Here is a 27,502-nt window from a genome sequence, read left to right as displayed (position 1 = left end):
GCTCTCTATTGCCTTCTTGGCTAACACGCTGTGATGAAGAAAGCTGGCATGTTGTGAGTTGCCCTAATGGAGAGGACCACGTGGCAGGGAACAGCGAACAGCCTCTGGCCAACAGCCAGCCAGGGACTGAGGCCCTCAGTCCAATAGGAACTAAATCTTGCCAACAGCTACATGATCTTGGAAGTGCCCATCTGAGCCTTCAGCTGAGACCCCAGCCCTAGTCTGCTCCTTGACCTGCAGCCTGGTGAGGTCTTAATGCAGAGCACCCAGCACAGCCTGGATTTCTGATCCACAGAAACTGTGAGGTAATAAACATGTGTTGTTTTAAACCACTAAGTTTGTGGTAATTTATTATGCAGCAGTAGATAACTAATACAGCCTCCCAGTGCACACTGAGTTGCCCCGAGTGCACACTGGACCTGCCCTCCATAGTGTGCTATCCCAGAGTTGGGCAGATGTGGGAGAAAGGCAGGAGGGGTGATGTTAGAGCACAGAAGAGGGAGGAGTCAAGTTCTGCTTCCCCTCCCCCTGCTGTCCAGGAAGAGGAGATGGAGATGGACCACTTGGGCCCTGAGTTGGCATTGGGTTTCTGAGTACCCACTGCAGGCTAGACTCTGTGGTGGGTGCTGGGAGGCCTTGGGGCACCAGCTAGCCCTGCCTTCTATAAGCTCCCAAGTTAACAAAAGAGACATAAGCAGTGACATAAATTACAGTGGAATTTGCGAAGTGCCATTCATTGAGTGCTTGGCACGTGGTGCTAAGAGTGTGTGTGCAGGACCCCATTTACCTCTCACAACTGTGGAGGCTGGAACAATTATTATTATCCCATTTTACTTGTGAGCAAACACTCAGAAGGGGTTAAGTGGCTTGTTCAAGATCACTCTGCTGGGTGATAGAATCTGCCAGCAAGCCCAGCACTGTCTGAGCATACGGCCGCGATGCCCTGTGTTGTGAGCACAGCAGAAAGTCTTCTGCGGGAGGGGATGGGGGCTGTGTGGTGTGGGCTTCACACAGCAGGTGACATCTGAGCTGGACCTTGAGTAGTTAGAGGAGTACACCAGGGAGGGCAGGAGGGCAGAGGGGACGGAATATGCCAACATGGAACAGCATGGTATATGAGCGGGCTGCGGGCACTTGGAGCATGAAGCTGGGTGTGGGTCTGACCCAGTAGGTCATATCACATGGGGTCACTTTGACAATTTTGAGGCCTGTAGGCAGATGCTATCCTGTAGGCCACTGAAAGGCAATGGACAGGGGAGTGACATGGTGAAGTGACTCTAGGTGGGGTGGGATGGCAGGGAGGGAAAGTGGTAGAGGCTAGGAGGTCAGTGTGTGGGAATGGGTGATGTCTAGACGAGTGGGCAGGAGATGAGGCCTAGCTTAAAAGCAGGGCAATGGTTGGGGGCAGCCGAGGGTGGAGGGAGGTTCTGGTCTGGTCCTGCCTCTTTAACAAGGCCTGTCTGGGAAGCATCAAGGTCTAGGAGCCACAGTGGGTGGTATGCTGTCTGTGTCCCCATACCCCTCCTGGAGCAGGGGTTCCACCAGGGTTGGCAGGATGGTCAGTGACAGACCTCTGCCCACCACACACCTTAGCTGCATGTCAGCACACCACCCCTGGATCCTGGGGTAAAAGATGGCTAGAGATGGGGTGTGGTGCGGTGTGACCCAGCTAAACACTGGCTCCTGGGGTTGGCTGTACAGTTGGCTTTGAAGGGCAGGAGGCGAGTGGCCCTGCATCTCTGGGACCAGCACTGACTTGGCCTCAGTTGATTTCTAGGGTCATTTGCACAGTGTCCTGGCCTGAAATGAGTCTAACAGTGAAGGTTTCCTGTGGCTTCTTGAGCTCTGTGTGTTGGCCCCCCTCACCTCATGTAGCCCTGGCAGTGCTGACGGACAGAAGAGGACAGACTGAGAGCTGCTGTACAAGGTCTTTTCTTTGTTGTCACGGTTGGTTTGGTACATCTTAGCATCTGCATCATATAAAGGGGGGAGCAACAGCCATGGCTTTTGGTCAGGTTCAGGGGGCATGAGGGGATACCCCTCCCCTCCCCCCAGGCACTGACACATTTAAAGGAAGCAGAGCAACAAGGACACAGCACAGATGTGGGAGAGGGATTCCCCCAGTGAGCAGGATGGTCTTCCTAACCTGGGTCTCACTAGGACCCCCACAGCCCTGGCCCAGGCCCAGCACGAGCACCATTCTCTCCCCAGTGAAGAGGGTGGGCAACAGCAGTGTGGAGGGGAGCAGGGCACATGTAGGGAGGCATGTCCTCAGGCCTGGGGGACATGCCCTCATCTGAGCCAGTCTGCCTTCCAGCCCATTCAGTCAAGGGCCAGCAGAACCCTAAAAGGATGGAGCCGTTGGGTGGGTGGGGAACTCTGCCAGCTGGGTGCTGCGGGTCTGCCCCACTTGTTCTTTAGCCACAAGCCTTTCGGATGGCTGCTTTGCCTATCAGCTGTCCCACCTGAGAAGGGCCTGGGCTGAAATACTTCTGTCTTTCCTCTACATACACGCACGCACGCACACACCCACCTGGGATGGTCTCGACTTCTGCTTGCTTTTGGAGGAGACCCAAAGAAAACCTTCCAGGAGCTTCTGGACCTGGAGCAGAGGCCACCGAGGTGTGGAAATCCTGGCCCACTACCAGCACCCAGCTTGGGAGCTCCAGCAAAGCCGTTTCCCTTCTCTCTGGCACAGAAGCACAGTGGTGGCCTTCTGTGGTAAGCACACGTGCCCCCGCCTGGAGGTGCATACTCCGTTGCATTTCACTGTTTTCATTCCTGTACAAATGATTGCTCCTTCCTGTTTCCCCTAGCTTGGGATGTCACCCTTGTATGTTGTGTGTGTGTTCTGAATTATGAGGACTCTCCCTCCCTGTCCCCGCCTCCTAAGTGTGTTACATGCAGGGCCCCATCTGTGTGACACACTCATCCCCCTCCCATCCAATGGGCCCCACACACCTGCTGCCCCAGGTGCAGCATCTGAACATCCCTTTCCTGCTAGAGCACCCCATTGGTATTTTGCCCCCTGCCTCCTGCCCTCTGCCATGAGTGTGGCGCACATGACATTCTCTCTGGGCCACACATTAACCTCTTTCCAGTCAAGTGTGTGTCAGGAATGACAGTCATCGTGTTCCCTGGACCTGAGAGTGATCACTTGGCAGTGGCCAAGGTGGGCCCCAGGCTGAAATTCTCCCCCTGCTCCTGCCTCCGGAAGACCTCCAGTCCTGCTGCTTGGAGCAGACTGGAGGAGTCCAGGATGTGCACCAGACTAAGCCAGCCTGGAGGGGACTCTCATATGGCAAAAACCTTGAGTCCACTCTGGTAGTGTAGAGGGGCTATGGAGACCACCAGGGATGTCCTCTGCGGGTCTGGGGTCCCTCAGGCCCACATGGGATATCTTGCATGGCTAGGTTCCCCTGCTCATCTGAAGCTCCCTGGGCCTCAGTCTTCCCTGCCAACTTGGCACTCTGTGCCCTGGCACCACCTTTGAGTTCTGTGGGCCACTGTCAAGGGGGAGACCTTTCTGAACACTTGTGTCCAGGTGGGACTCACACTCAGGGGAGTGTGAGGGACCCCTTGGGGAGGCCTGGGACCCCTTGACTGGGCCTTGCCTGTCTCTGCATCAGGACCCTAGGGCTCTAAGAATGACCATCCTGCCCAGGATAACAGACAAAAACAGACAAGCAGACAACAGGGGTGCAAGGTGGCTCCCCATCACAGACACAGACCCTTGGGGGCAGGACACAAGGGCACAGGGGAGGCGGTGGGGGAGAAGGGCAAGTCCAGGGGGCCAGAGCTGCTGAGACCTGGCTCCCCAGAGAAGGAACAGACCAGGAGATTTTTCTGGTTCCCTAGACATGTGGATTGTTTTGTCTTGTCTTTAAAGTATTGCAGTCTAACTGATATGGCTTTAACTATTGGAAACGGACAGAGAAGACACATGTCTCTCTCTGAAATAAAAGCATAAATCCACTAAAATGGAAAACCTGCAAAATGCAAACCGAGGCCAATGGGGCAGGGGCTTTGAGGGCAGGCAAGTCGCCCCTTCCCTGGCCCCTGCTTTTAGGGTGGGCCCTAGTAGGGGCCCAGCATGGCTTCTTGGGGCACTGCCCAGATCTGTCCCAGTGGACTTCTGAGGACCTTGGGCAGGAACCCCTCAAGGGCGGGAGGACTCTAGGCCAAGAACAAGTTCTCCTGTTGGATGTGGCCACCTGTGACCAATGCCCAGAGGGGACATCTTACCCATGTTCTTTCTCCCCAGGCACATACCCTGTGTATCACTACCTTCCCAGAGCCACACACATGCACACAACAGTCTTGGCACACACTTCTCAACATCTAACACATCTCCACCACTCCTGTCATGCATGCTGTTTTGAAATCACATGTAGATACAAGCTAAAACATGCAAGCCTTACCACACATGAGATAGCTAACACACACATATAATACAAGTTCAGCTCATACATACCACCTCAAACAAGCACACACATAAGGTTGCCTAACATACACAGTCTCTAACACACAGATGGGATGACTGACATACACACACAGTCTGAAGATATACACACATCCTAACCATACACCTACATGTACAACCTCTGGACACACAATTGCTGATGCAGTCTCTGCTAGGCACACTCATGTGTGCATGGACACACACTTTCCTCTCATTTGCTCCATGGCCCCCCAGTTCTCACACAACTGACTGAGCAGAAGGCCTTGACAATTTGGTGTGTGTTGGTGGTGGGGGGAACAAATGCCAGCCTTACACATCCCAGAGGAGAGTTTGTTCTTGGCCAATGAGATGCATGGACAGATGTCTTCTGTCTGTGGGAACTGGCTTCTTCCCAAAGGCTTGGGGCTTTGGCCAGGAAGGGTCTTCCTGGGGACCATGGGGCCCTGGAAGCACATGGACAGGACAGGGTGAGGAAGAGGGGTGGATAGGAATGGGGGCAGTTTGGCTGCACATGGGGGGGAGGGGATCCCATGGCATGGGCCATTGCTGCCCAATGGCTCCAAGTATTTTCTGGGGGGCCTGGGCAGCCCCTTGGCTGGGCAAGCTGGGTCCAACCTGGCAGTGGGGTCCCAGGACCTAAGTGGAATGGGGAGGACAAGGGGCTGCCTTACCCTGGGGCCTCTCCACAGATGAGTTAAAGTCCAAAGAGGATCCATTTGGAGGGACTGTCTTAGTAGGGGCTACCCCTCTTAGGGTGGGGTTGGAGGAGGGGTGCTTCCACGCTGGGTGTCATGGGGAGAGGGAAGGAGAGCCCTAGCCTCCTGCCCAGACCCTGGCCCAGCCAGAGCACAGCAAGCCCTCTCAGGCTAGGCCCTCACAGGGCAGGCTTAGCCTGACTCCCTTGCTCAGAGCCAGGCTACTCAATGCCCCTGCCCTGACCCAGAGGCCCTTGGGGGCCAGAGGCCAAAGGTCAGCATGCTAGGCAGGGCTGGAATGTGTCATTATTTCGGCTGGCTGGGGACAGTGGTCCTCCTGGCAGTGGGGCGCATGAAGGAATGTATGGGGGTCACCTCACTAGCACAGACCTCAGGCTTCTAGAAGGGTCCTGAGTGCCTCCCTCACTGTGCTCAACACCCCCTGCTGGGGGTGAAAGCTCTCTTCCCTTTTCCAAGCGACTTGGAAGAGGAGGGCTGGGTGCTCTGGGGTGAAGGGGGTGTGAGTGGGAGGGGCCCCTGGCCAGGGAAGTGGGGCAGAGGTCAACTGAGGTTTTCCCCTTCAGAACTGAGACTGAACTGAATAAAAAGAAAAGAACCAAAAAAAAAAAAGTAACCGTTGGAGCGGGGACAGGGCAGGAGGCGCGGTCACTTCTTGAACATGTCCTGCAGCGGCCCAGGCAGGTACTTGAGCACCGTGTCCAGGATGCTGTCCTCCTCCTCCTCCTCCTCGTCCCCGCAGCCCGCAGGGATGGCCTTCTTGGGCCGGGTCAGGCTCCCCTCGCAGGGCTGCTCCAGGGCCGCCTTCTCCTCAGCTTCCTTCTCCTCCTTCTTCTTCAGCCCGTACTGGGGACAGGGAGGGCAGAGGTGAGCGGGAATCGGGGAAGCAGGGGGCTGGCTCTCAAGGCCTTGCAGACCGGGGTGGGCCGCTCCCGAGACCTGCCCAAGCCTCAGTCCTCCCAGCTGTAAAACGGGGGTTTTGTCATCTTTGCGCGATTCTGCCGGCCCTCAGCAGGTGCTCGGCACAGAAAGACTGTGCATGGGGTTTCCTGTAAAATTAATACCTGTTCCTAATAACCTCTCTGCTCTTTTGAAATGCCCCAAGATCTGAAAACTGAAAGTTGTCTCATATATTTGGAGTCAAATTTTGGTGACAGAGCTTGATTTGGGACTGAAGGAGGGATACTTACAGTCTCGGCTTATCCCAGTGATGCCAGCAGACACATACTGAAGTGTGTGGCCGAGGGTGGCAGCTGCAGGCCCACTGGGCGCCCAACAGCAACCAGTGCTTCAGGGCACTAGGGCGCTTTCCAAAACTCCCAAATGCTGGATCCCAAACATGTTTGGTCTCAGGCTTTCGAGTACTAGACTGCGGACCCACAGCATCAAACATCAGGGAGCGCTTAGTATGTGCCGGATCTTATCTAAGCTCCCCAACGACCCTTTGATCTAAGGAGGGAGGCGCTCCTGTGAGCAGCGTTCTTCTGATGGGAGGAGGGAGGCTCGGAAAGCGCTAGGTGTAAGGTGAGAGCCGGGATTCGGGATTCGGGGGAGCCCGGGGCCGGGGTTTGGGGTGGCCCATTCACTCTGGCGGTGGGCGGCGCTGACCTTGTCCCGGATCTGCTGCCGGACCTTCTCGCGCTCGGCCTCCATGCGCGCGTGCTTGGCTTTACGCTCCTCCTCCTGCTGCCGCAGCGCCTCCTGCCGCTCCTCCTCCTTCTTTTGCGCGTCTGGGTCCTTCTCCTCCTCTCCCCCCAGCATCTTCCCCATATCCTTGGTGGCCCCTACGGGGTATGGATTGGGGAGGGAGAGGGCGGGGTCAGCGGCACAGGGCTGGGGTCAGAGGGGCTGGTGCACTGACAGCCTCCCCCGGGGTAGGGACCTCGGTCGGGGTTCGGGGTAGGGGGCTGGGGCCTACCTCCGAGGGCCTGCTTCATGACAAAGTCCATGCTGCCGGCTCTGGATAGTGTGCCCTAGGCCTGCAGCCGAATTTGCATGCAGTTCTCCTGGCAGGCCGGGCTCAGGGGGATGTGCTCACCTGCAAAAGAGGAGTTCGGGGGCAGAGTTAGACGACGGCTTGACCCTGGCTCAGGCATCCGGCACCATCAATCCGAAGCTAAGACCCAATGGCCTGGTAGCTAGCAGAAAGATGGAAAGGGGCTATTTCCTGAGCATTGCTATGTGCCAGGCACATCTGTGCTGCCAAAAAGCTTCTGATCCCAGCTTAAAAGCCTTCATCTCGACCATATTGCTTTAATTTGACTGAAGCCAGGAGTGTCGGAAAGAACCCAAGTGTTGAAATTTGGAGGCAGGCAGAGCTGGGTTCTAATGCCACCCTCATTCCTTATTTGCCATGTGACTTTCAGACAGTTCCTGAACCTCCTTGAAGTCCCATTTCCTCCTCTGTGAGATAGAAATGGCAGTGCCTCCCTTCCCAGGGTTCCTGTGGGGACTGGAGAGAGATTTCCAGCCTCCGCCCCTGGATCAACCGCAAGGTGGAATGTGCTTAGGGCCCCAGCAAATCAGAGGCCAGTGAAAAAATAATAGCCAGTGTGGGTGAACGTTTCCAGACTTCTGAAATTAGACAAATGGAGAAATAAAATATTTTTATTGCAGTGTACGTGTAGGTTGTGTGTTTTATAGCTTGATATTGATTTTTGTTTTGGATTACACATCAGGGGTTGGCAGCATGATAATCTTCTCAGGGCTTAGGGCTTTTAAAGTGCCAAGCATGGGCCTCGTAAGCACTCAGCTTATGTTAGTCCTCCTTCTTGTCTCCCTAAATCACCAACTTTCAGTTTTTATTGTATTTATTATTATTTTTTTGCCTCAGAAGGTTTCTCTCTAAAATCTTAATGGGAATATCAATATGGAAAATACATAAAAATGAAACTATTCCAATACTGACGGGAGAGGGGTAGAAAGCCTGCAGCCTCCCCCTCCACCCTCAGCCTCCTTCTTACCCTGTTCCTCCCATACTCCTGAGAATTTGAACCCTGATCCTCCAACTCTTAGAGATTTCCTTTCTATTTTAGCCATTCAGTTTCACTGGTTCTTTCATTGGCAAAGCCAGCACAAATCCCCTTTGGGGGGATGGATGGGGACAGCCACAAGCTACCCAAACTGTGATGTGGCTTGACGGTCAAGTGAGCTTAGGTCTACTCACGAAGGCCTTGCATCCCACACAGCTTTGGAGTGTTTATGATTTGCTAAGAAGGAAAGGGGTCTTGAGAAATGGTGGCAGAGAAGCCAGGCCAGATATTGCAACCAGGTTGAGTTCAAGGTCTCTGGCTGGTTGGTTATGGACTCCTCTCAAATCCTTCAAAATGAGAAAACATATCAGCAGACTGAGATCTTTCCATAATGGGGCCCTGGGGTTGGAAGTCCTGGCTCCAATATTCACCGGCTGTGGCTCCTGGGGAAAGCTTGGTTTGTTCCCTACAAACAGGGAGTATTAAGCCTACTCATATATTGATGTTTGAAGGAGAAGAGGAGATACTGGTCAAGTGCCTGGTGTGTAATGTTAGCCATTGCTAACTGCACAATTATGAGGACACACCAAAAAGGAACAGGATTTCCAGGAAACACAAGAGAACCCACTCTGACCCAGACTTCTGAGTTTGAAGGAGGCTCAGCTCAGTCAATTGTTTCCATTTGATTCAAAACACTGTAAACAGACTGCGTTTCTAAGAACAGGAAATGTACAATTTAATAACCAAATTATTTCAGGAACTACTGGGTTCCTCTTCTGTGTTTACATGCAGCTCAAGGAATTGCCAGGTGGTGGTGGAGGAGGCAGGACTCTAATTTGAGATGTTTCAGATCGGTGCACAGGGCACCTGGGCTTTAGGTGCAGCCTCAGCCCTAACTGGCTGCCCAGGCAAGTCTCTCTCCGGACCAGATGATCTTTGGGGCTCTTTTCTCAGCCCTTCTGTTGGAGCATTTGAACTGCTGGCTATCCCACTGTATTCCTAAACCCCTCTCCTCTCTGGGGTCTGTGGCTCAGTTCTCTCTTCTCTTTCTCACCTACTGCTCTCTCCCCTCTCCTGCTACTCCCTCTGCCCTCCTCTACCTTCCCCTCTCCTCTTTTGCTGGCTCTCTTCTTCCTCTCACCTCTTAGGTATGTTTTCCAGGACTCTGACCTCAGCCCCCACCTCCTTTCTCTCTCTAAACGTTCCTTAGGGAACTCATCCTTTCTCGGGCTCTTAATGACACCCAGATGTCTTATGTTTATTCATTTAAGAAGTATTAACTAAGCATCTACTATGTGCCAGGCAGTGTGTTAGGCACTGGGGATGTAATAATGAATAAGACAAAGTCCTCCCTTCATACATTCTGGGGTGTGTGTGGTGTGTGTTTGTATGAGAGAGGGAGAGAGAGAGAGAGATAGGTAATAAGTCAAGAAATACATTCACTTTCCTCTTGGACACCTTCCCCTGGATGTCCCATGGGCACCACTCAAATCGAGCATGCTATCTTTTGATCCCCAAACCATCTCCTTCACCAGACTCCTCTGCCTCCCTGCATTCATTTGGCAAACATGGGTTAACCTCTCTGAGTCTCCAGTCTTCTTTATACAGTGAGGATTATAATACCACTTCAAAGGGTTAGAAATACCCAATGGAATGTGTTCAGCACATGCCGGGGGCTCAATAAATGGTGGCTATTGTCATGATCAAAATGGTTAAAGGCAGAAGGTGTGAACTCCTGCAACCTCCTAGCTCCTAAGGAAAAGCGCCCCCTCCTTGCTGAAGTTAATCCTGCCTGTGCTCCGGACTTCCTCTCAGACCTCCTCCTTGCTCCATTCATCACTCCCTCTCCCCATTTTCAATCTCTTCTCCATAGGTCTCTTCTAGCCCCTTCCTTCTCCAACATCTGCCCTGAACCCCACTTTTCCCTTAATCTCTGCCCTCTAACTTTGTGATGAACGAATGTCCACTTGGTGTCTCCATTTCTTCAGGTCCCCATCAAGCCCTTTGGTTCTGTGAGATCAGAGATGGGCAGCCTGTGCACTGGTACAGAAACTGCCACAGTCAGAGTCGCTAGAGGCCTTGTAACTGCCAGACCCACGAGTGTTTGCATAGCCTTCCTCCTCCTCCATCCCTCTGTAGCGTAGGATGCTGATGACGACCCCCTACCTTGTCCCCCTTTTTCAGCTTTCTTATTTAATCTCCTTAATTCCATGACACAGCACTCCTGAGGTCTTCATCCCACTTCTCAGACAGGCCTTCTCTCTCTCCTTTGTTGACTCCTTTCCTTTAAAATGTAGATGTTCCCCAGGACAGCTCTCCCCCTCCCACAGGCCCTCACTGCCTCCCTTGGGAATCTCACCTGACCCTATTGATTTATGCTTTTCTTTAGTCACAGATCTCTCTCTCTTCTCTCCAAACCTGTACATTTAACTCTTCTGCATATTGGACATAAATAATTTCAAATTCAATCTGTCCAAAGATTATTCTCATTCTTATCTCCCCAACCCAACCATCTTTTCCTCCAGCATGTCTTGTTCCAATTCCCTCGACTGAAAACCCCAGTCAGCGAATTCTTCAGTCATTCATTCACTCATTCAGTCATTCCCTCCCTCCCTCACACTACAACTATTCTTTGAGCACCAGCTCTGCCAGCCCTTGACTATGGCAGGGAACAAGAGTATTCAGCATTTGCTCTCCCAGCATTCAGTCAACTGGGGAGGCTGACACTGGGCAAAAGACCACACAAGGAATAAATAGGTAAGTTATGACTGACGATTGAGATGCGGTGCTGAGGGAGAGTTAGCAGACTGCAGCTTCACAATTCTCCTGTATCCATACCCTCTTCTCCTAAGCTGCTAATGCCTTGGTTCAGGGACATGAGGTTCTGGATTTATGCATAACCTCTAAATCTGTCCCTTCCCTAGCTCTCAACCATCCTCCACACGGCCTTCTGAATTAATCTTCCTAACAGGCATGCTCAGGCAAACACACCCTGCAATGGCTCCCCATTGCCTTGTTAAAGATACCAGAGTCCTGTACTGACCTTCAAGTCCTGCAACCTCTAGCATCTGCTTTCCATTCATTTCCCATACCTTGCACATGTGGCTCTGCTTCAGCTTGACCTTAACACATTTTCTTTCTGAAAACCACTGGGAATTTGTTCATCCTACTTCCATAGCCTGGGAACCTCTTAACATCATCTCTGCCACTTCTCATCCTTACTTCTAAGTGACCTTGAGCAAATGACTTGATTTTTTCTGACCTGTAAAATGGAGACAATACCTATGCCCAAGGCATGTTGTGAGCATTAAGTGAGTTGATGCAAATAAAGTGCTCAGTCCAGTTTGCACATAGTAGGTGCTCAGTACATATTAGCTATCGTCACCATCATCATCATCAACATCAGCAGCAGCAGCAGAATTAATTTTCAAAGGTCCTTGTCAAACATCACTCCCTCCATGACATTTCTGGTACTTCCTTGGTGAGATGTGATGGTGGCTTCCTTTTCTGAGACCCATGGTACTTTCTAGGGCAGCCGTGCCTGCCTTCAGCTTGGGTACTCTGCCCAACTACGTCTTTCCCTTCCTGATCCCTCTGAACTCTGAATTTCTCCTATCTCCTTGTCCATGGTAGAGCCTTAGGACATATTTGATGGGTTGAATTTAACGGTGTGTGCAGGAAAGTATGTGAGAGAATGTATGCATTCAAAGTACGATCCTGTGTGTCTAACTCTCAACTTAGGCATCATGTGAGTCTGCGTGAGCGAGTGTACGGGCGTGCGTGTAGATATTTTGCCCTGTGCCTGTAAGATGCTGAGTGAGTCCGGCAGGTTGCATACAGTTGAGATTTTGGTCAGACCGCCAGGAGGCGCTCCTTGGTGGTTCTGTGGGAGACCTTAGTCTATCCCTGCGCGCGGGAAGGGGGTGGTGGTGGTGGTGGTGGGGACGTTGGGCTGGGGGAGGGGAGTCGGAGAGGGGGAGGGGTGCTGCTGCAGCACCAGGTTTCCGGGCCTTCCGCGCGCCCGGCGTCCGGGACATGTCTTCAGCCTCCCTCCCCGACTCCCTCCCAGCCCATCCCAGTCCTAAGGAACCGAGGCACTTCCTCAGGCTCCGACGTCTGAGCCCCAGGCGGTTTTCGGGACTGGGCCCCGCCATCTGACAAGCAGACTCGGGCACCTGCAGTGTTTGTCCTTGTGGCTGTTTTTCTGGCTAAAGTCCGGGCTATATTCACCGCAACTCTATTCAACACTCATTCGCTTTTTGCAGGGGACCTACGCTAATGGCGGTGGCAGAGACCGAAATGTCCCTGTACCCCCACCCCACCTCGCCCTACAACCCTGGGGGAGGGGAAGGGACCGTGGAGGATGGGCGGGTGTAGGGAACCGGCTCCGCAGAAAGGCGGATGTGGCGGGGGCTTCGCGTTCTTCCCGCATAGAAAGGACAGGAATTCAGGCGCCCCTCTGCCGGCCCCCCGCGGACACCGGCACTGCCAGCAGCTCAGTCCCGGAGCTCCTGGTTGGTCACTGAGGGCGCCCTTCCCCCAACACTTAGCTCCAACCCCAAGACCCAGCCCGTCTCAAACTTTGATGGGGGAGGGGGCACCATGACTAAAGACCCCAGGCGGCGGACCTGTGCTCCCCAAACCTGGGCTCCTCCTCCTCCGAGGACAGATAGTCCCCTTAGCGCTCCACCCGCAACCGACGTTTAGGGTCTCCTCCCCTGCACCCCCGGTCTGCCCGCCCCCCTCTGACTCACTCCGGGAGCCTGCACTCTACCCCTCGGGGGCGGCCTCCTCCAGGGCGAAGGGGGCCCTGACGGGCTCCAGATTAACCACAGCCCGAAGTAGCTGAGATCGACGTCTGCCCACCCCCATCCCCGCGAGCTCGAAGTTCTGCTCTAGGTTCAGACTTGAGTCTTCGGCCCCCCTCGGGGCGGTCCCGGTTCCCCGGGAGCCAGGCTGTCTCGGGCTTCTGCCCAGAAGGGTCTCCGGCTCCGGGCCCACCCCTCCCTCCCAGCTTGCCCCTGCTTCACTCCCTTCCCTCCACCTGCTCGCTTCTCCGTGCTGTCCTTTCAGCACCACGGCGGGCGCACCCCGCAGAGTCCCTGCCGCCGCCGCGCAGCCACCCGTTCCGGTGCCGCGGCAGTCTTGGGGAGCTGTCCCCCAGAGAGCCGTACAACTCAGCCTTCTGGGCTGTCCTGCGGCCTCGAGGCGAGAGCCGGGACCCTGTTGCCCACAGCCCGGCTCCGCCCTCCCTGCCCGTGGTTAGCACCGACCTGGGATCCCCGCAAGCGTCTGAGACACACCGCAGGGCTCCGGGCGGACTCAGCGAGGCAGTCCCTTCGGCCCTTCCAGCTCCCGCCGCCGCCTCGTGCAACTCCACCGGGCGAGCTGGGGCCGTGGCTGCTGCCGCGGGCGGCTGCCAGAGGCGCCCTCCAATCACGCCCCTCAGCCAGGCCCTGACGTGCTGCCGTTCCCCTTCCAGATGGGAAATTCAAATCTCTCTCTCCACCCCCCTCCTTTTCCCCCTCTCCCCCCTTCCCTCTTTTCCTGTCCCCCTCTCTTCCACTTCCCCTCTCCCTTTCCCATTGTTTCCCCCTCTTTTCTCTTTCCACTCCCCCTTCTCCTCCCCCTTTCGCTGCCCTCCTCCCCCTCGAAGACACCCCCCTCCCAATCCCCCCAGTAGCCACCTGGCCTGGCCACAGCTCCCAGGACCACAGACCTGCTGCTTCAGTGAGCTGAGGGGCAGGGGAGGTAAGGAGGTAAGGGGCTGGATGAAAGGTTCTTTAAAGCAAAACCCAAAGGGCACGGTGCTCAGGAAAGCCATTCATGATCCTCCCGGCAGAACCGGCCACACTCCTTAAGGGCTTCTGCTGCTCTGAGACACACCTTTGTTCCGGAGGCCCCTGTTCCCCCAGTTTGCATGTCTCTGGCCTCTGAGTTCCTACAGGACAGGACAGCCGTCAGGTTAGATCATCTTTGCAGCCCCTCAGCATCATGTCCTACCACACAAGCACTCAAGAAACATTGATGGATCATGAGAGTGAGGAGCCCTTCATGTGGACTCGGAGGGAGGAGACTGCTGCGAAATGGAAGTGGACCCTGGGCAAGTTGCTTGACAACCCCTTCTAGGTCTGATAGCCTGTGCAGAGTAAGGAATCCTTTGGCAAATTTTATTCCAGAAGGCTATTTCTTTCTCTCCCATGCTCAGGGAAGAAAAGGGACCTCCAAGAGGCAGGACAACATCTGCCCCTACCCCTGTCTCCCCTCCTCTTTTCACACTCATTTTCTGTTTTATTTCTCTCTCCTAATGAGCCTCTCTATTCTGCCTGCTATCCTTTGGCTCTAAAATGCTTCCTTTAATTCAGCCCAATGTGTCAGAAAATGGCTTCAGAGCGGAGGGGGCCTTTGAAAGATTTGCAGATTATGCATCAATCCGGGTTATGTCAGAGTGGAGATGTCTTCTGCTTCCGTAAGGGGATGGCTTCCTTCCAAGGAGGGAGAGGAATGGGCTGCAGAAGGACAGCGTTGGGAGAGGAAAGAGGTGTGGTTTTTGTTCCAACAAAGGGATACTATTCTTTTACACATGTCCGCAGCAGAGGCCTCAAAGGGAGGGATCCTCCACAAGTCAGAGGCCATTGCTAGACCTGTCCTTTTCACCTGGAAAGGTCACCTTGTAAAGCTCATGTCTGTTCTTCCCTTTCAGGCTGTGGGGGGTGGTGTAAGGAAGGCCCTTCTTTTATGACTGAGTTCTCTGCTCCGTGCTACGTTGGGCCATCAGCGTGGTCACTCTTTATTTCTCTTCCCTATCCCGAGGCAGACACTAATGGGGGGAACAAAAGGGGAGGGTGTTTGATTAGAGTGACTTAGACTTGCCACTAACGCCTGAGGGGAATGCTGGGCAGGGAGGGGAATGGCACCAGGCCATTGCAAGAGTTACAGTCCCTGTCTCTCCTTCTCCCTCCTCTATTTTCCCTGTTGTTCTAGAACAGAACCTCAGTGAATAGGACCTGGCTGGCAGCACTCTAGTTACAACTGGGGTTTTTCCATAGTGGACAGTGCCTTTGACATGGATGTTGACCAAGCTGGGCTAGAGATCCAACTTATCCTTCAGAAAAATACTGAGCTCAGTTCTGGGCATCACACTGTAATATGGAATTTAACAAGCTCATGTATATTTAGAAGAAATGGGGGTGGTTTCATGGTGGTGTCAGGTCAAATGAGGGAAGAGTGAAGGACTTGAGGATGTTTCACTTGGAGGAGAGAACGCTGAAGGGACATTGGCCTTTGGAGGGCTGGCAAGTCTTGCTCAATTTGTAATTCCAGCACTTAGCACAGTGCCTGGCAAAGTGGGTGCTAAGGAAATGCTTCTTGGATTTCCTTGCATCATTGCGAAGAAAGAAGAGTATTATTGTTTTTATCAGTATGGAAAATAGAATTAGGGGAAGGTAAAGGGGATGCAGACAGAAGCTTTAAGAAGAAGAATCTTCTATCAATTGGAGCTCTCCAGCCATAGCACGGACTGCCTCACATGACTTGGTGAGTACCTCATCCCGGGACAATGACAGTTAGGTGGCAGGTGACAGATAAAGCCCCCTTTGAACCCAAGCTTCTATGAGTCTATAAAAACTGCATGAGCTGACATGAATCATGTCTGACTGCAGAAAATCTTACTGGTGAATAAAAGGACAGCTCAGTCAAGTTTGGGTGGCTTCATCCTGTTGAATGATAAGGGATAAATCATGACAAAATAGCCACTGATGCTTTCTGTCAAAGAAAGATGGTGCAGAGCTGAGTATTTATTACCAGCCTGGACATGATTCTCAAATACTCTATTGTCACTGCAGAAAAGTTGCTAAATATCCTAAGTACTTCCTAATGATTTTAATACTAATTATAGCAAACACTGGGCCCTCAAATGTCTCAGGTGCTCACTTTGGTGCTTTGCATAAATTACATTCTTTCCTTTAGTTCACACAAACCCCTATTTTCAAGACGGGAAAGTCAAGGCCTTAGGGACATGTAGTGAGTCTTTGGCAGAGTTGGGATTCCAAGCCCAGGCCTGCCTGACACTGGGCTCCAGGGTCCTTCGACTGTGCCAGGCTGCTTCTCTGCCGGCACATCCCACAGTCTATGGAAATGTAACTTTTGCTCTGCAGATATTTTTTTACATTGACATTTATCATCTTCCCTGTTCTCCAGTTTCTCACTATGAAAGTAAAAAAACAACCCCCCCACCCACTGGCCCGCCAAAAAAAAAAAGAAACCTGCCATGAATTCACACCCGGATTGGGGTCCTCATGTCACGTGGGTTGTCAGCATTTCCTTCATCACCTGCATCTCTAATCCAGCCCACCCCTTCCTCCAGCCTCACGTCCTTGCCATGACTGCTCTGTGGACAGCTTCTAGAAGTCATCTGATAAAATATGGATGTGGCACTGCTTAAGGTGTCTTACCCTGGCTGGTGCTGAATCTCTACTTTTATTTATGAGCCCCGTGGGCTGGGGCAGGGGGCCAGATTGGAACAGATTTTTAAGTGATATGTACATGGCTTGAATGTTCACTAAGGAAGCCAATCGCAAGAGCTAATGTCAGTACTTTGTGTGAGGATTTAGGAACAGTGTGTGAGGAATGACAACTGTCACCGACCATAAATGTGGTGATCAGTGAGAATGTCGCCTGTCCGAAAGGCAGCCCATTTCTTCCCTGCGATTGCTTCAGTCCAAAGGGCACTCAGGATGCCACATGGGAGATGAGGAAGAGCTTGCTGGCTGGGCCCGACCTCAGTTGGGAGTTGAGCTGGTGGGTGCAGGGAGACATCTGAATGCTGCGGACGCTGGCTCCACATCCTGCCATTCTAGCTTGACCTGGGGGAGCAGAGTTGGTCTTGGTTTGAGGTGCCAGGGCAGAAACAGAACTGTGGGGGTGGTGCACAGGGAAGAGCTCTAGGGCACCTTGCTCATTAATGAGTGCCTCCCTCCTTGTCACTGATAATGGCTAGGGTGCCATCCTTGCTAGGGTGTGAGGTCAGGATCCTGGCCCGTCTCCTTCAACATGGAGTGACACAGTGTGAAGGCAAACCCATTGGTGTGCAATGGTGCATTTGTGTTTTGCCCCCAGTGTGGAACCGTGCAGGTAGGAGAGGGTAGCATCCATGTGGAGGGGCCGAGGTGCTCGTAGGGCAGTTGTGCTTCTTGTCACCACGTGACTCTCAGTGTGTTGTGGTGTATCCCTCCTGGTGTGATGTGGCTCCAGTGTGAGTGTACCATCAGGTGTAGTGCTAGGTGGGTGGTTGTTATAGTGGGTTATGTCAGTGGCATTGAGTGTCAGTTTGGTTGTAAGGCAGGGGGATCTCATATGGCTGTGCAGGTTGGGCAGTGTACCACCACAGAGGGCACTGTTTACGGTAGACTGTGCCAGACCCAAAGGCTCTGGGGACAGCTCACCATTTCTGCGTAATTGTGTATGTCTAAGTGTCACTATCAACAGGTGATGAGCAGGCAGATGGCTAAATGTGTCGCTGAGAGTGACTGATCTCTCCTTTACCATTCTCCTCAACCAGAAGGCCCAAGGCAACCCAACCTGCTAGCTCCTGACCCACCTGGGAAGTTGCAGAAACCTTTGGATTCTCCACCTTCCACTTTTGTTTCTCAGATAAAGGGTTCTAGCTTCCCCATCTGAACCCTGACTCATTAGAAGTACATGGAGTGTGTGTGTGAATCCCCTGAGGAGCCTTTCTCTATTCCAGAGCCTGCCCCCAACTCAGAGCCCGTCCCCAGCTCTGTGTCCACCTACCCCTCCCATCCTCACCATCCCAGATCCAGGCACTCATTAGCATGTCAAAGCAGTCCCACTGCAGCCCACACAGCTTCCTGGGATATCCCCACACAGTTAGCTCTCTCATCTTGAGCTTTCCTGAAACCGTACATTTTCATGTCTGCCACACCAGTCTGCAGTCACCCCGCCATCCGGCATAGGGAGGATGTTTTGGTGATAAATCCTTCCTCCCTTGCTTGGTTATTTTTTGAGCTCTTCGCTGTGACTTCTGCCTTCCCTCCTCCAAATGAGGTCTTCCCAGCTCTCTGGGGCATGGTTGGACCTCCCTATCCATCAAAAATTCTTCCTGATGACCCCAGATATTCATGTCACCCCAGAGCCAGCCAATGTACCCTGGAAAGCCTCCTCATTTGAGTATGAGTACTGGACTTTCTCAGGCACAACTAGAGCAGTCAAAGTTTGCTCTGTGCCCTCAGGAGGTTCCCCTTCCAGAATGTTCCTCCACTCATGACACTTGGTCCTTTTCTCCTCCCTCATGTGAAACCCAAGCCCAGAAAGATAGTCTTTACACCTTAGCATCCTCTCCTTCGGCATGGAAACAGAATAACACAGTTCTAGAATACCTGAATCATAAGCAAAAGACCATTCTCAAATCACATTTAGAATTACAGAATCTAGAATGACAGGCTCTTTAAACACTGTGATGTCCAAGAGTGGCCTGCTCCTACTCAAAACCACCAGGGTGGGGGATTTGTTAAAAGAACTGCAGATTCTTGGGCCTCATCCCAAAGGGACTGAACCAAAATCTCTGAGATGGAAGATCAGGAATTTTCATTGGTTATCAAGCCCCCAGGTGTTTTTGATCTACACATCAGTTGAAAAGCCCTTGCCTTGGGTCAACAGAATCTGAGAATCATGGAATCCCACGTCCTTGTCTTACAGAAAAAAAATACTGAATGATGGAATCATAGAATATTTTAGAATTAATAGAAGCTTAGAGTCAGCTAACTACACATACATACAACTTTAGGATCTTAAATTCTATGAATCTTTATGTCTAGAATTGTGGAGTAGGAAGTGACCCTGGAGTGAGATTTTGTTCCTATTCTAGGAGAAATTCTTCTTTTTTAACCTTGCTGCTCCTTTTGGAATGGAAGGCTTTCCCCCTGTCCCTTGCAGGGCTGCCTCCATGGTGCTGCCTGCATTTGTGAAGATAAATGTTCTTTCCATTTTGGTGCAAAGGCAGCCAGCAGAACCCCTTCATTTATGGAGTGAATGAGCTGGAAATGACATCTACTTTCCGTTCAGGACCAGCACACCCTGGCCCACAAAACAGATCTTGCTTTTTGATAAAATGAATATGAGGGGATGCTATTGCTATTTCACTAAGGCAGGCAAATCTGGGGAACTTGGACAACAGAGGTCAATAAGCTCATGGAGCTTCTGGTCAAGGAAATGAAAGATAGTGCCAAGGGGTGGCAGAATGCTACTGTGGAGATTGATATGTGTGTGTATGTGTGTGTGTTTGGAGAAGGAATGGAGTGAAGGGAGGAGATGAAACATGCACAAAAATTCAGCAATGAAAAGGTACCCTGGTTATCTAACCTAGTGCCTTCAGCTGGCAGCTGAGGAAATAGGCCCAGAAAGGGGAAAGGACTTTTTCAGTACCACACAGCAAGTTAATGAAACTCCTAACTGCTGGATAAGTATTCTTCCCAGTTACAACTCAGCATACAACTCCACACTTCATATAACACCTCCAGTGTGCCAAGCATTGTTCTAGGGATGTTACAGATGTCAGCCCCTTTCAGCTGCACAACAAACTATGTGGTAGGTATTTTTTCACTCAATCATTTATCAAATGTGTATAGAGGGCCTATGACACATGAGGCACTTTCCTAGGCAGACAAAGATATCTAAGAAGTTTTGAAATTTCTCTTCCTTTCCTTATTCCCCAGTGAGAGATGCAAATACTCCAGAAAGATAACACATGGGCGGATTCACCAGCTCAAGATCCTCTCGGTTCTGAGCCTTCAATTTGAAGCACTCAGAAGCGAGCGGGGGAGAGATGCCCACAAACAGTTGACAATAATACAACACCCTAAGTGCTGTCCTCGTGAAGAGGCAGCTCTGAGGAGGAGAATTAAATACACACAGCTTGCAAGCCAGATGGGATGAGAAGCCCAAAGCAGGGAAGGGACAGGGTGGCCGGCTCCAGGGCTGCCCAAGCATCTCAACCAGGCTAACCATCTCAGGACCAGCGATGGGCTCTGGTCACACGGACACGGGTTAAAACTCTCTGCAGCTCTCTGCCCCTTCCTGATCATGTGACTTTTCTCAGCAACTCAGTTTCCTCTTCCATGAAATGGGGGAGTGATCCTGGCTTCCCAGGGCAATTGTGCGGCTCAGATGAAACAATGTTTAGGAAGCAGCAACAGGCTTGGGAAGTGTTAATTTTCTTTCCCTCCAACACCAAGCAATGTGGGGATTTCTTTGGGAGTTTGCAGAAGTGTGACCATTCGACAAAGCCTCTTTTTACGATCTTCTTGGTCAAAGAACTCTGCCTTCTGATTTCCCTTAGTCTTTTTAAGTTGGAATGAGAAAGAAAAGGATTTAAAGTTTAGAGGAAAATGGGGGTGACATTTCTTCTAGTTTTTCACCCCTTCTTTGGGGTGAAGCACAGAAGGAACTCAGATATGTGTCCCCACGGGGAATCACCTAAAGGAAGTCCAGAGGGGGCTCGGACTTCAGGCCCAAGAACAGGAGGAATTTTCCACCCACAAATCTAAAATTGGCTGCTCTGTGCCACTCAACCTCCAGTTGTTTCTTTCTGGCAGAAAAACAAAATAAAGCCAAACTAACTTTTATTTGGCAAGCAAACAACGGGTTGGAGAGGTCTTGGGAAGATGAAGCCAGGGAAAAGCTGAAAGGACTGAAGAGGAAGGAATTATCATTTACTGAGCCTCTCACTGCAGTAGGTGATTCATAATCTTTATCTGATTTAATCCCCACACCAGCACTTCTGTTACCTTAAATGTCACCACTTTCACTTTACATTCAGTAGGGATATTCAGACTCAGAGAGGTTAAGCACCGTGCTCAGAGTGACACAGCTGAGAGGCATTGGCATCAGCATTTGAACTTGGTGTGTCTCTGCAGGTGGTCACTTTGCAGAGTGGGGTTAGTTGGTTTTTTTGGAAACTGAACCTGGGTCTGCAGCTTTGGGGCAATAGGCCCCAGACTGCTAGGGCACCTATATGGGGACTTCATCACAGGCTGGTCCTTAACATAGCTGCATGTTTCAGGTCTGAAGGTGATCAAAAGCGGTGGAGGCTGTAGATTAGGGCCTAGGCCTATGCCCTAAGGTTCTGAATCAGAAATCCCCCTCTGGCAGCCCTTGGTCACTTCTGTTCAGTTTGGCTCAGCCTGGCTGTCAAAACCAGCCATCTAACCATTGCTCCTGCCTCTGCTCCTGCTTTCAGATTGACTTTCTAACTGGCTTCCAGATCTGCAGAAGAATCATAGCTTCCTAAAACGTGGGTCTGATTGTGTCATTCCCCTCCTTAAAACACATGGTAGTCACAGCCTATTTTGCTACCTAGTATCCACTCCTCCCTCTTTGCCATCAGTTTTGGAGAAGCCAACCCTTGTATTTCATTTGAACCGATGGGTGGATTACAAGATCCAGGCTAACTGATCAGCATTATGGTCCCCGTCCCCAGCCCAGATCAGTTCAGGGATAGGCACAGGACTAATGTCCAATCAGTCAAGGCCAGAGACACTGCATCCTGGGACTTGTGCTTGAGCTAAGGGAAATCGAGTTTCCTTTTAGCTCCACTGTGATGTGAATTGGGGTCCCAGTAGGCACCACAAGGAGTCTCAGAATGGAAACCAGCTCAGAGCCAGCAGAGCCCGGAAAAAGGAGAGTGGGAAACTTGAGCCTGGTGATGTTGTTCACACCTTGGGTCAAGCTGTGCCTGCAGTTCTTCTAGGGCTTGTCATTTTTACGAGCCAATAACCGCTCCTTCCTTTTTATTGTTATTAAAGCCACTTTTCTTTCTTCTTTTTTTTCTTTTTAACTTGCAACCAAGGGGATCTTAACTGATACAAAAATCCTTTAATATCTTCCCATTGCCTTCAGGAGAAAGTTTGGATCCCTTCAACTGGCTTTTAAGAACTTCCATGATCAGACCTGGACCACTTTTCCCAATTGCACTGATGGCCACCTGTGCTCCATGTCGCTCCTGGATGTGCAGTCCCCTGGCATTCCTGAGCCTTTGCTCACACTGCTTGCTCCCAGAGGAATGGCCTTGTCTGCTGTGTTCACTTGGCAAGCTTTGACTCTGCCCATGATGGCTCAGCTAAAGCATAATGAAATCTCATCTGGGAAACAGGGCTGAACCAGGAGTTTCCTCTGTGCTCCTACATGGCCCTCTTCACTGTAGCCCGGGTAAAACTAAACTTGACATTTAAGGTTGGTTTTCTTGTCTGACTTTCTCTTTAGATTTTGAGCCCTTTGAGGACGGGGATTCAAGGATGAATGATTCATTCATTCAGCAAATATGTGCTGAGCATCTACTACCTACCAGAGGCTCCTCTAGGTGCTAGGGACACCACAGTAAAAAAAATACACACATTCCTGCCATGTAGGTAGGGGAAGCATGCTTGAGTAAACACAGGCTTCATTTCAGAAGGTGGTAGTGTTCTCACATAATAAGACAAGGATGCCTGCCTCTCTGGGCTTAGAGCCGAGAGGGCAGCCTCAAAGCAGGCCCTCAGGAAGTGGCCGTTTAATGCATGAATAAGGAACACCCCCAGATGCCCCAGCACCCCTCAGCCTTCCTTTATGACTGTTAGTCAGGATTCTACTGGAACTTCTTTGTTAGTGATTTATTCCCCATTTCCAGCCTACACCCCCTCTTGGGGGGGTCACAGTTATATAAATGACATTTTTGTGTGTGTGTTCCACACTCACCTTTCCCGGTGGGAACGGGAGTTGAACAAAGCAACATTCTCTTTGGGCGGTGCCACTCCATCCCCCATCTGTCTGGCGTCAGGAAGCGGTGTGCTCTTCTGCCTGACTTTGATCAGGGCTCCCCCTGGCCTTCATCTTTCCAGTCCTCACTCTTCTGTCTCCCGCCACAGGCCTGCTGTCAGCCCTTTGATCATTTCTGTGACTCTCCTCTGGGCTCTGTCTGGCTCCATTAAGACGATGAAGCTCCATGCTGCTTCTGTTGTTCCTGTGCTCAAGCCTTCGATGACTCACTATTGCCTACGGCATCAAGTCCAGATCCACGAGGGCGGTCCTTGGTCTGACTGCTGCTTCTTCTGCAGCCTGTTTACCACGACTCCTCTCCTACAGCACTCAGCACCTCTCATGTTCACTTTATATCTCTATTCACATGCCCTTGGTAATCTCCTCCCACTGGATCATAAGTTGCTTGAGTACAAGGACTGTGTCTTGCTCATCCCGAACTCCCAGCATCAAACCCAAGGTCTTCCCCATTGTGAACATTCAATGAATCTTTCCAGAGGCCAAATCTGTGTGTATGGCATTGCCTCACTTACGTGGAGTTGAAATGGCTAGTCCTGCCCATCGGTCTTGGGGTCCTCATCTCAGAGATCGGACTTGTAGACCTAGGACCCTTACTGGCCCCAGACCACAATACGGAGCTGACATCCTTATTTAAATATTGTGCTTGTCTCCTTTTTGCATTCTTAGTCCATACATATAACTCCAGGGATTTTCTTCCATGCTTTGGCCCCATTTATTACTGGGATGTTTTTGGTTGTCATTTGTGTGGTGACACACATTTTCTGCCTGTTTGGTATCTCTTTGGAGTCCCTGTTTCCCCAACTCTCAGGCTTTATGGTCTAGATAAGGCTGACTCCTTGCCCCACTTCCAAGGGTGGGCATTAGACCCATAGCTAGCCAATTAGAGCACATTTAGCTCTGGCCACAGTGATTGGCTCAGGGATGGCAAGTGACACAAACTAAGCCAATACGAGTCAGCCCTGGTACACTAGCTGGGATCAATGGGGAAAAGGCTTTTTTCTGTGGGATTTGAAGGTCTGGCAGAATGTGGGCCTGACAACTGGACTGTTTTGCCACCACTCAGGGAGAGCTTGCCTAAGGATGATACCAACACAGAGAGAGCAGAGCCAAGGGAAGGGAAGGAGACATTCCCGGTGATAGTGTTTGACCACCCAGATCCCCATGTACCTTTAAGTGTCATCTGCTAATGTATTTTTCCATTATATGACCCATAAATGCCACCTTTCTATTAAGTTGCTTTGAATGAGTTTCTGTCTCTGCCACTGGGGGACACCTGCTGGAATCGGTAACTTTGGAGCTGTGTGGTTCTCCCTTCAGAAAATTTATCAAGCAGGTCCCGACTCTGGAAGACCCTTCATTTAATACTCTCACATTCCAAGAAGCTGATCATCTGGCCTCAGTTCTCTGTCTCTGAGCTGCCTCCTCATCTACACAGCATTGTCCCCACGGTCGTGTTGAGTTAAATGAGAAGCTCACACTGTGAGTCCTTGATCAAAGCTTTGTTAAGGCTCAAACTTCATGTTCATATCCCCTCAAAAGCGCACACATTTTTGGCCAACAGCTCTGCAGTTTCACCCTTGAGTGGCATCGGCGTTCTTGGGTGGGTGCCATGCATTCCTGGCAATTTGTCTGCATCTCGTTTGTCAACTGGAGTTGGAACATTTGCCTGTCAGAGCAGTGCCTTTGGTGTCCCTACTTCCAAAGCACAGTTTGGGAGCAGGAATTTCCCTGAGGTCTTCCTTAGTCAAGACTGAAGCCGAGGCTCCCTCCGATGTTCTGGATATCTCCTTTTCATCTCTGGGCTCTCCCAGAGCTGTGATCATCAAGGATCCTACAGGTCCTTCATCCAACCTCTTTCCATTTGATGGGTTTGAAAGACCTCTGATTCTTGGCTGTACAGACCTGCTCAAGGTGACTCTTGGGGTGTCTTTGGACTGTACAATTTCAAGGCTCTGGGGTTCCAGGTGGGCTTCCTGACTCTAAGTCATCAGTTTTAAAATATTTCCCAAAAGAAGCCCTTTTCCTTGCAAAGCCTCTTGGATATCTCTCCTTAGGTTGTGGCTTTGCTTTGTCTTGTTTCTCACTGTCACGGTCAGACTACGCTGGGCTGTGGCTGGGGAAGAGAGGGGGTCTGTGTTATCTCGCGATGCCATCATTTCAGCATCTGGCTTCCAGGGACACCATGGTGGGACAAAAGCTGGAGTGTCACAGGGCTCTCATGGCCCCGGCTGGGAGGTGACCTCTTCTAACTAGCTTGTTTGCTCCTCCACAGCCACCGTGCCCTCCCCACTCTGCTCTGTGCCCAGGAGGCTGGCTGTACGGGCCAGTCCACAGGCTCCCTTTGCCCTCAGGCTGCTGGCTGGATTCTATCAGTGGGAGGTACTGGCAGGGATTGGAGACAGGAGGACAGCAAGATCAGAGTGTCCCTTGGTTGAAGGCCACTGCTCCTGTTAAGTGGCCCTTCTTGCACGTATACCCTCTGCAGGCTTGGCAACCACTCCTTCCTTGCCCTTCGGGCTTAGAGGTGGTTAACAGCTCCCCATCAATGCTGGCCCTGGAGAACTGTGCTACCCTGTGGGATCTGCCCGCCCTGACCCCACCTTACTAAAGCTGTCCTCCAATGGCCCACATGGAGCATCCCATGTTTCCTGCCAGACCAAGGGCCTTGGGACAGCTGACTGCAAGGGATTGGGGAGCATGGGGCTGCTTGTGCTCAGGAGAGCAGTAAGCTGGGGGTGGGCGTGCTCTGGCCATCTCCAGCACAGGCACACAGCTCCCAGTCCTTGGCACGGAGTACTCCAGAAGCCAGATATGGTCTTTCAGAATGAGATCCCATACCTCTGTTAAGGATCCAAGTGGATTCCTCCTTCATTTCTAGGGAAACTGAAGCCCATGGTCTCTGGGGTCAGGCCCTGGTCCCTGGAATGGGACCACAGCCACCCAATTCCCTCCTTGAGAACCTGTTGGGCTCCAGGAAGGATGTGGGCCCTGCACGTGTGTGATTTCCTTTCTTGGGCTCCATCTCCCCAAGGGGTTGGCGTTACCATCTCTGTTCTGTAGATGAGGAAACTGAGGACCCAGTGTCTCCCACTCCCTCCTCACCTCGGGACGTCTCCTTCCTGCTGCAGCAGCCCACACGGCATCCTGTAAATAACTGCATGTTCCCAACACCTCTCCTCCTTCTCCTTGGAAACCTGCTCTCTTTGGACTCGGGCTGCTGGATTGTTAGATTCCCTGGCTTGGCTCAGTGTGGAGTGTGGCAGGAGCTGCAGTGTTGTGTCTGAAGGCTGGAGCAAGCTCGGCTCTGCTGTTCACTAGCTGGGTGATCTCGGGCAGGTCAGCTCATTTCTCCCCTGAAGCTCAGGAGCATAGTAACCAAAATCCGGATGAGATTAGATGAGGACTTGAACATAAGTGCCGAGCTGAGTGTGGGACACACTCAGGGTGCTTAATGAAAGTGAGTTTCTTTTTTTCTTCCTTTTCTCATCCTCCTTTCCCTCTCTTCCTTCTTTAGTCAGTTCTGCCTCCTAGATGTTTTGGGGAGCGGGCAGGATCCTTAGATGTGGATGCCTGCAGGGTCAGGCAGGTGACAGATGGGATGCTGCTGGACTCCTTGGAAATGGCACGGCAAGAAGCCAGCCTCCCCAGCAGACCCACACGGAGCCTGTCTCCTGGAACCAGTGACAGGTCACTGGGATGACTTAGCCTGGGTTGTCTGGGGGTCTCTGATGTCATGTCCCCTCTCAAGGAGTCCCTTTAACTCAGGGCTGGCTTCAGGCTCCCTGAGACTGCAGAACCCACTCAGGTTTCCCGCTGCTCAAAGTTTCATATTTATATTTAATTCTACCAAGTGGAAGGGAGAAGTCAAATGTGGCCTTTCCCTGGCTTTTGGTGAATGTTCCCACAGGGAATGGGTTTGCCTGTAGGGAGGGTAAGTCAACACGATCCTTGAGGCTCAGGGGCTGTGGAGTGATGACAATAACAGGGGCTAACTTTACTGAGCTGCTTTGTGTGAGGTGCTTTATACATACTACCTTGTTTAAGCTGCCCAACAACCTCATGCAGTGAGTATTAGTATTATGCCCATTTCACAGATGAGAAAAAAGGCAGAGAGATGACAGGAAACTTGACAAGGTCAGACAGCCAGAAGGTGTCCCCTTGCATCTGGGCTGTCTGGCCCTGGAGTCTGCACTCAGCTCTCTGCTCTTCCGGGACCAGATGGTCTGAATGGGAGATGGGGCTCCCTCCACAGCTGGACGTAGTGGGAGGAGACAGTACTGGGCTCAGCTGGTCGCTCCGCACTGTCAGTGTGTTGCTGACTGCTACAGCCAGTGGCCCTGTATCTCTGTGTGATTGCTATGGTAGACACAGGTGGTCTTATTTGCCCAGTAGCTTTTCTTCTGCACACCACCTTAATATTCCTTTGGGAATCCACCCTTCCCTTGTTCTCTGGCCATGCGGTTTGCATGGAGTGCTCCAGTCCTCTTTCCCTCGAGCTCTGGGGTTTGGTCCATAACCCAGGCTGA

The 27,502-nt window shown here is 51.7% G+C and overlaps 1 protein-coding gene across 4 annotated transcripts in view; it reads right to left on the bottom strand.

The window, feature by feature from the left end:
- Positions 1–1,916: 1,916 nt before the first annotated feature.
- Positions 1,917–27,502, bottom strand: part of CPLX2 (complexin 2) — an 84,250-nt gene continuing 58,664 nt past the window's right edge. For 2 of the 4 annotated variants that reach the window (XM_036884805.2, XM_036884803.2), the window contains exons 3-5: positions 7,094–7,213; positions 6,784–6,959; positions 1,917–6,021 (exon numbers count right to left, since the gene is read on the bottom strand). In XM_036884805.2, coding sequence (XP_036740700.2) covers positions 5,824–6,021; positions 6,784–6,959; positions 7,094–7,124 — 405 coding nt within the window. In that variant the 5' untranslated portion in view covers positions 7,125–7,213 and the 3' untranslated portion in view covers positions 1,917–5,823. Of the gene's footprint in view, positions 6,022–6,783; positions 6,960–7,093; positions 7,214–13,420; positions 13,636–14,033; positions 14,127–27,502 lie in introns of those variants that run through there. The other 2 variants (XM_036884807.2, XM_036884806.2) reach the window with 2 other exon arrangements.

The sequence above is a fragment of the Manis pentadactyla genome, chromosome 2, assembly GCF_030020395.1.
Source record: "Manis pentadactyla isolate mManPen7 chromosome 2, mManPen7.hap1, whole genome shotgun sequence".
Lineage (NCBI taxonomy): Eukaryota > Metazoa > Chordata > Mammalia > Pholidota > Manidae > Manis > Manis pentadactyla.
Note: the sequence above shows the minus strand (reverse complement) of the source record. Positions and strands in the feature narration are given on the sequence as shown.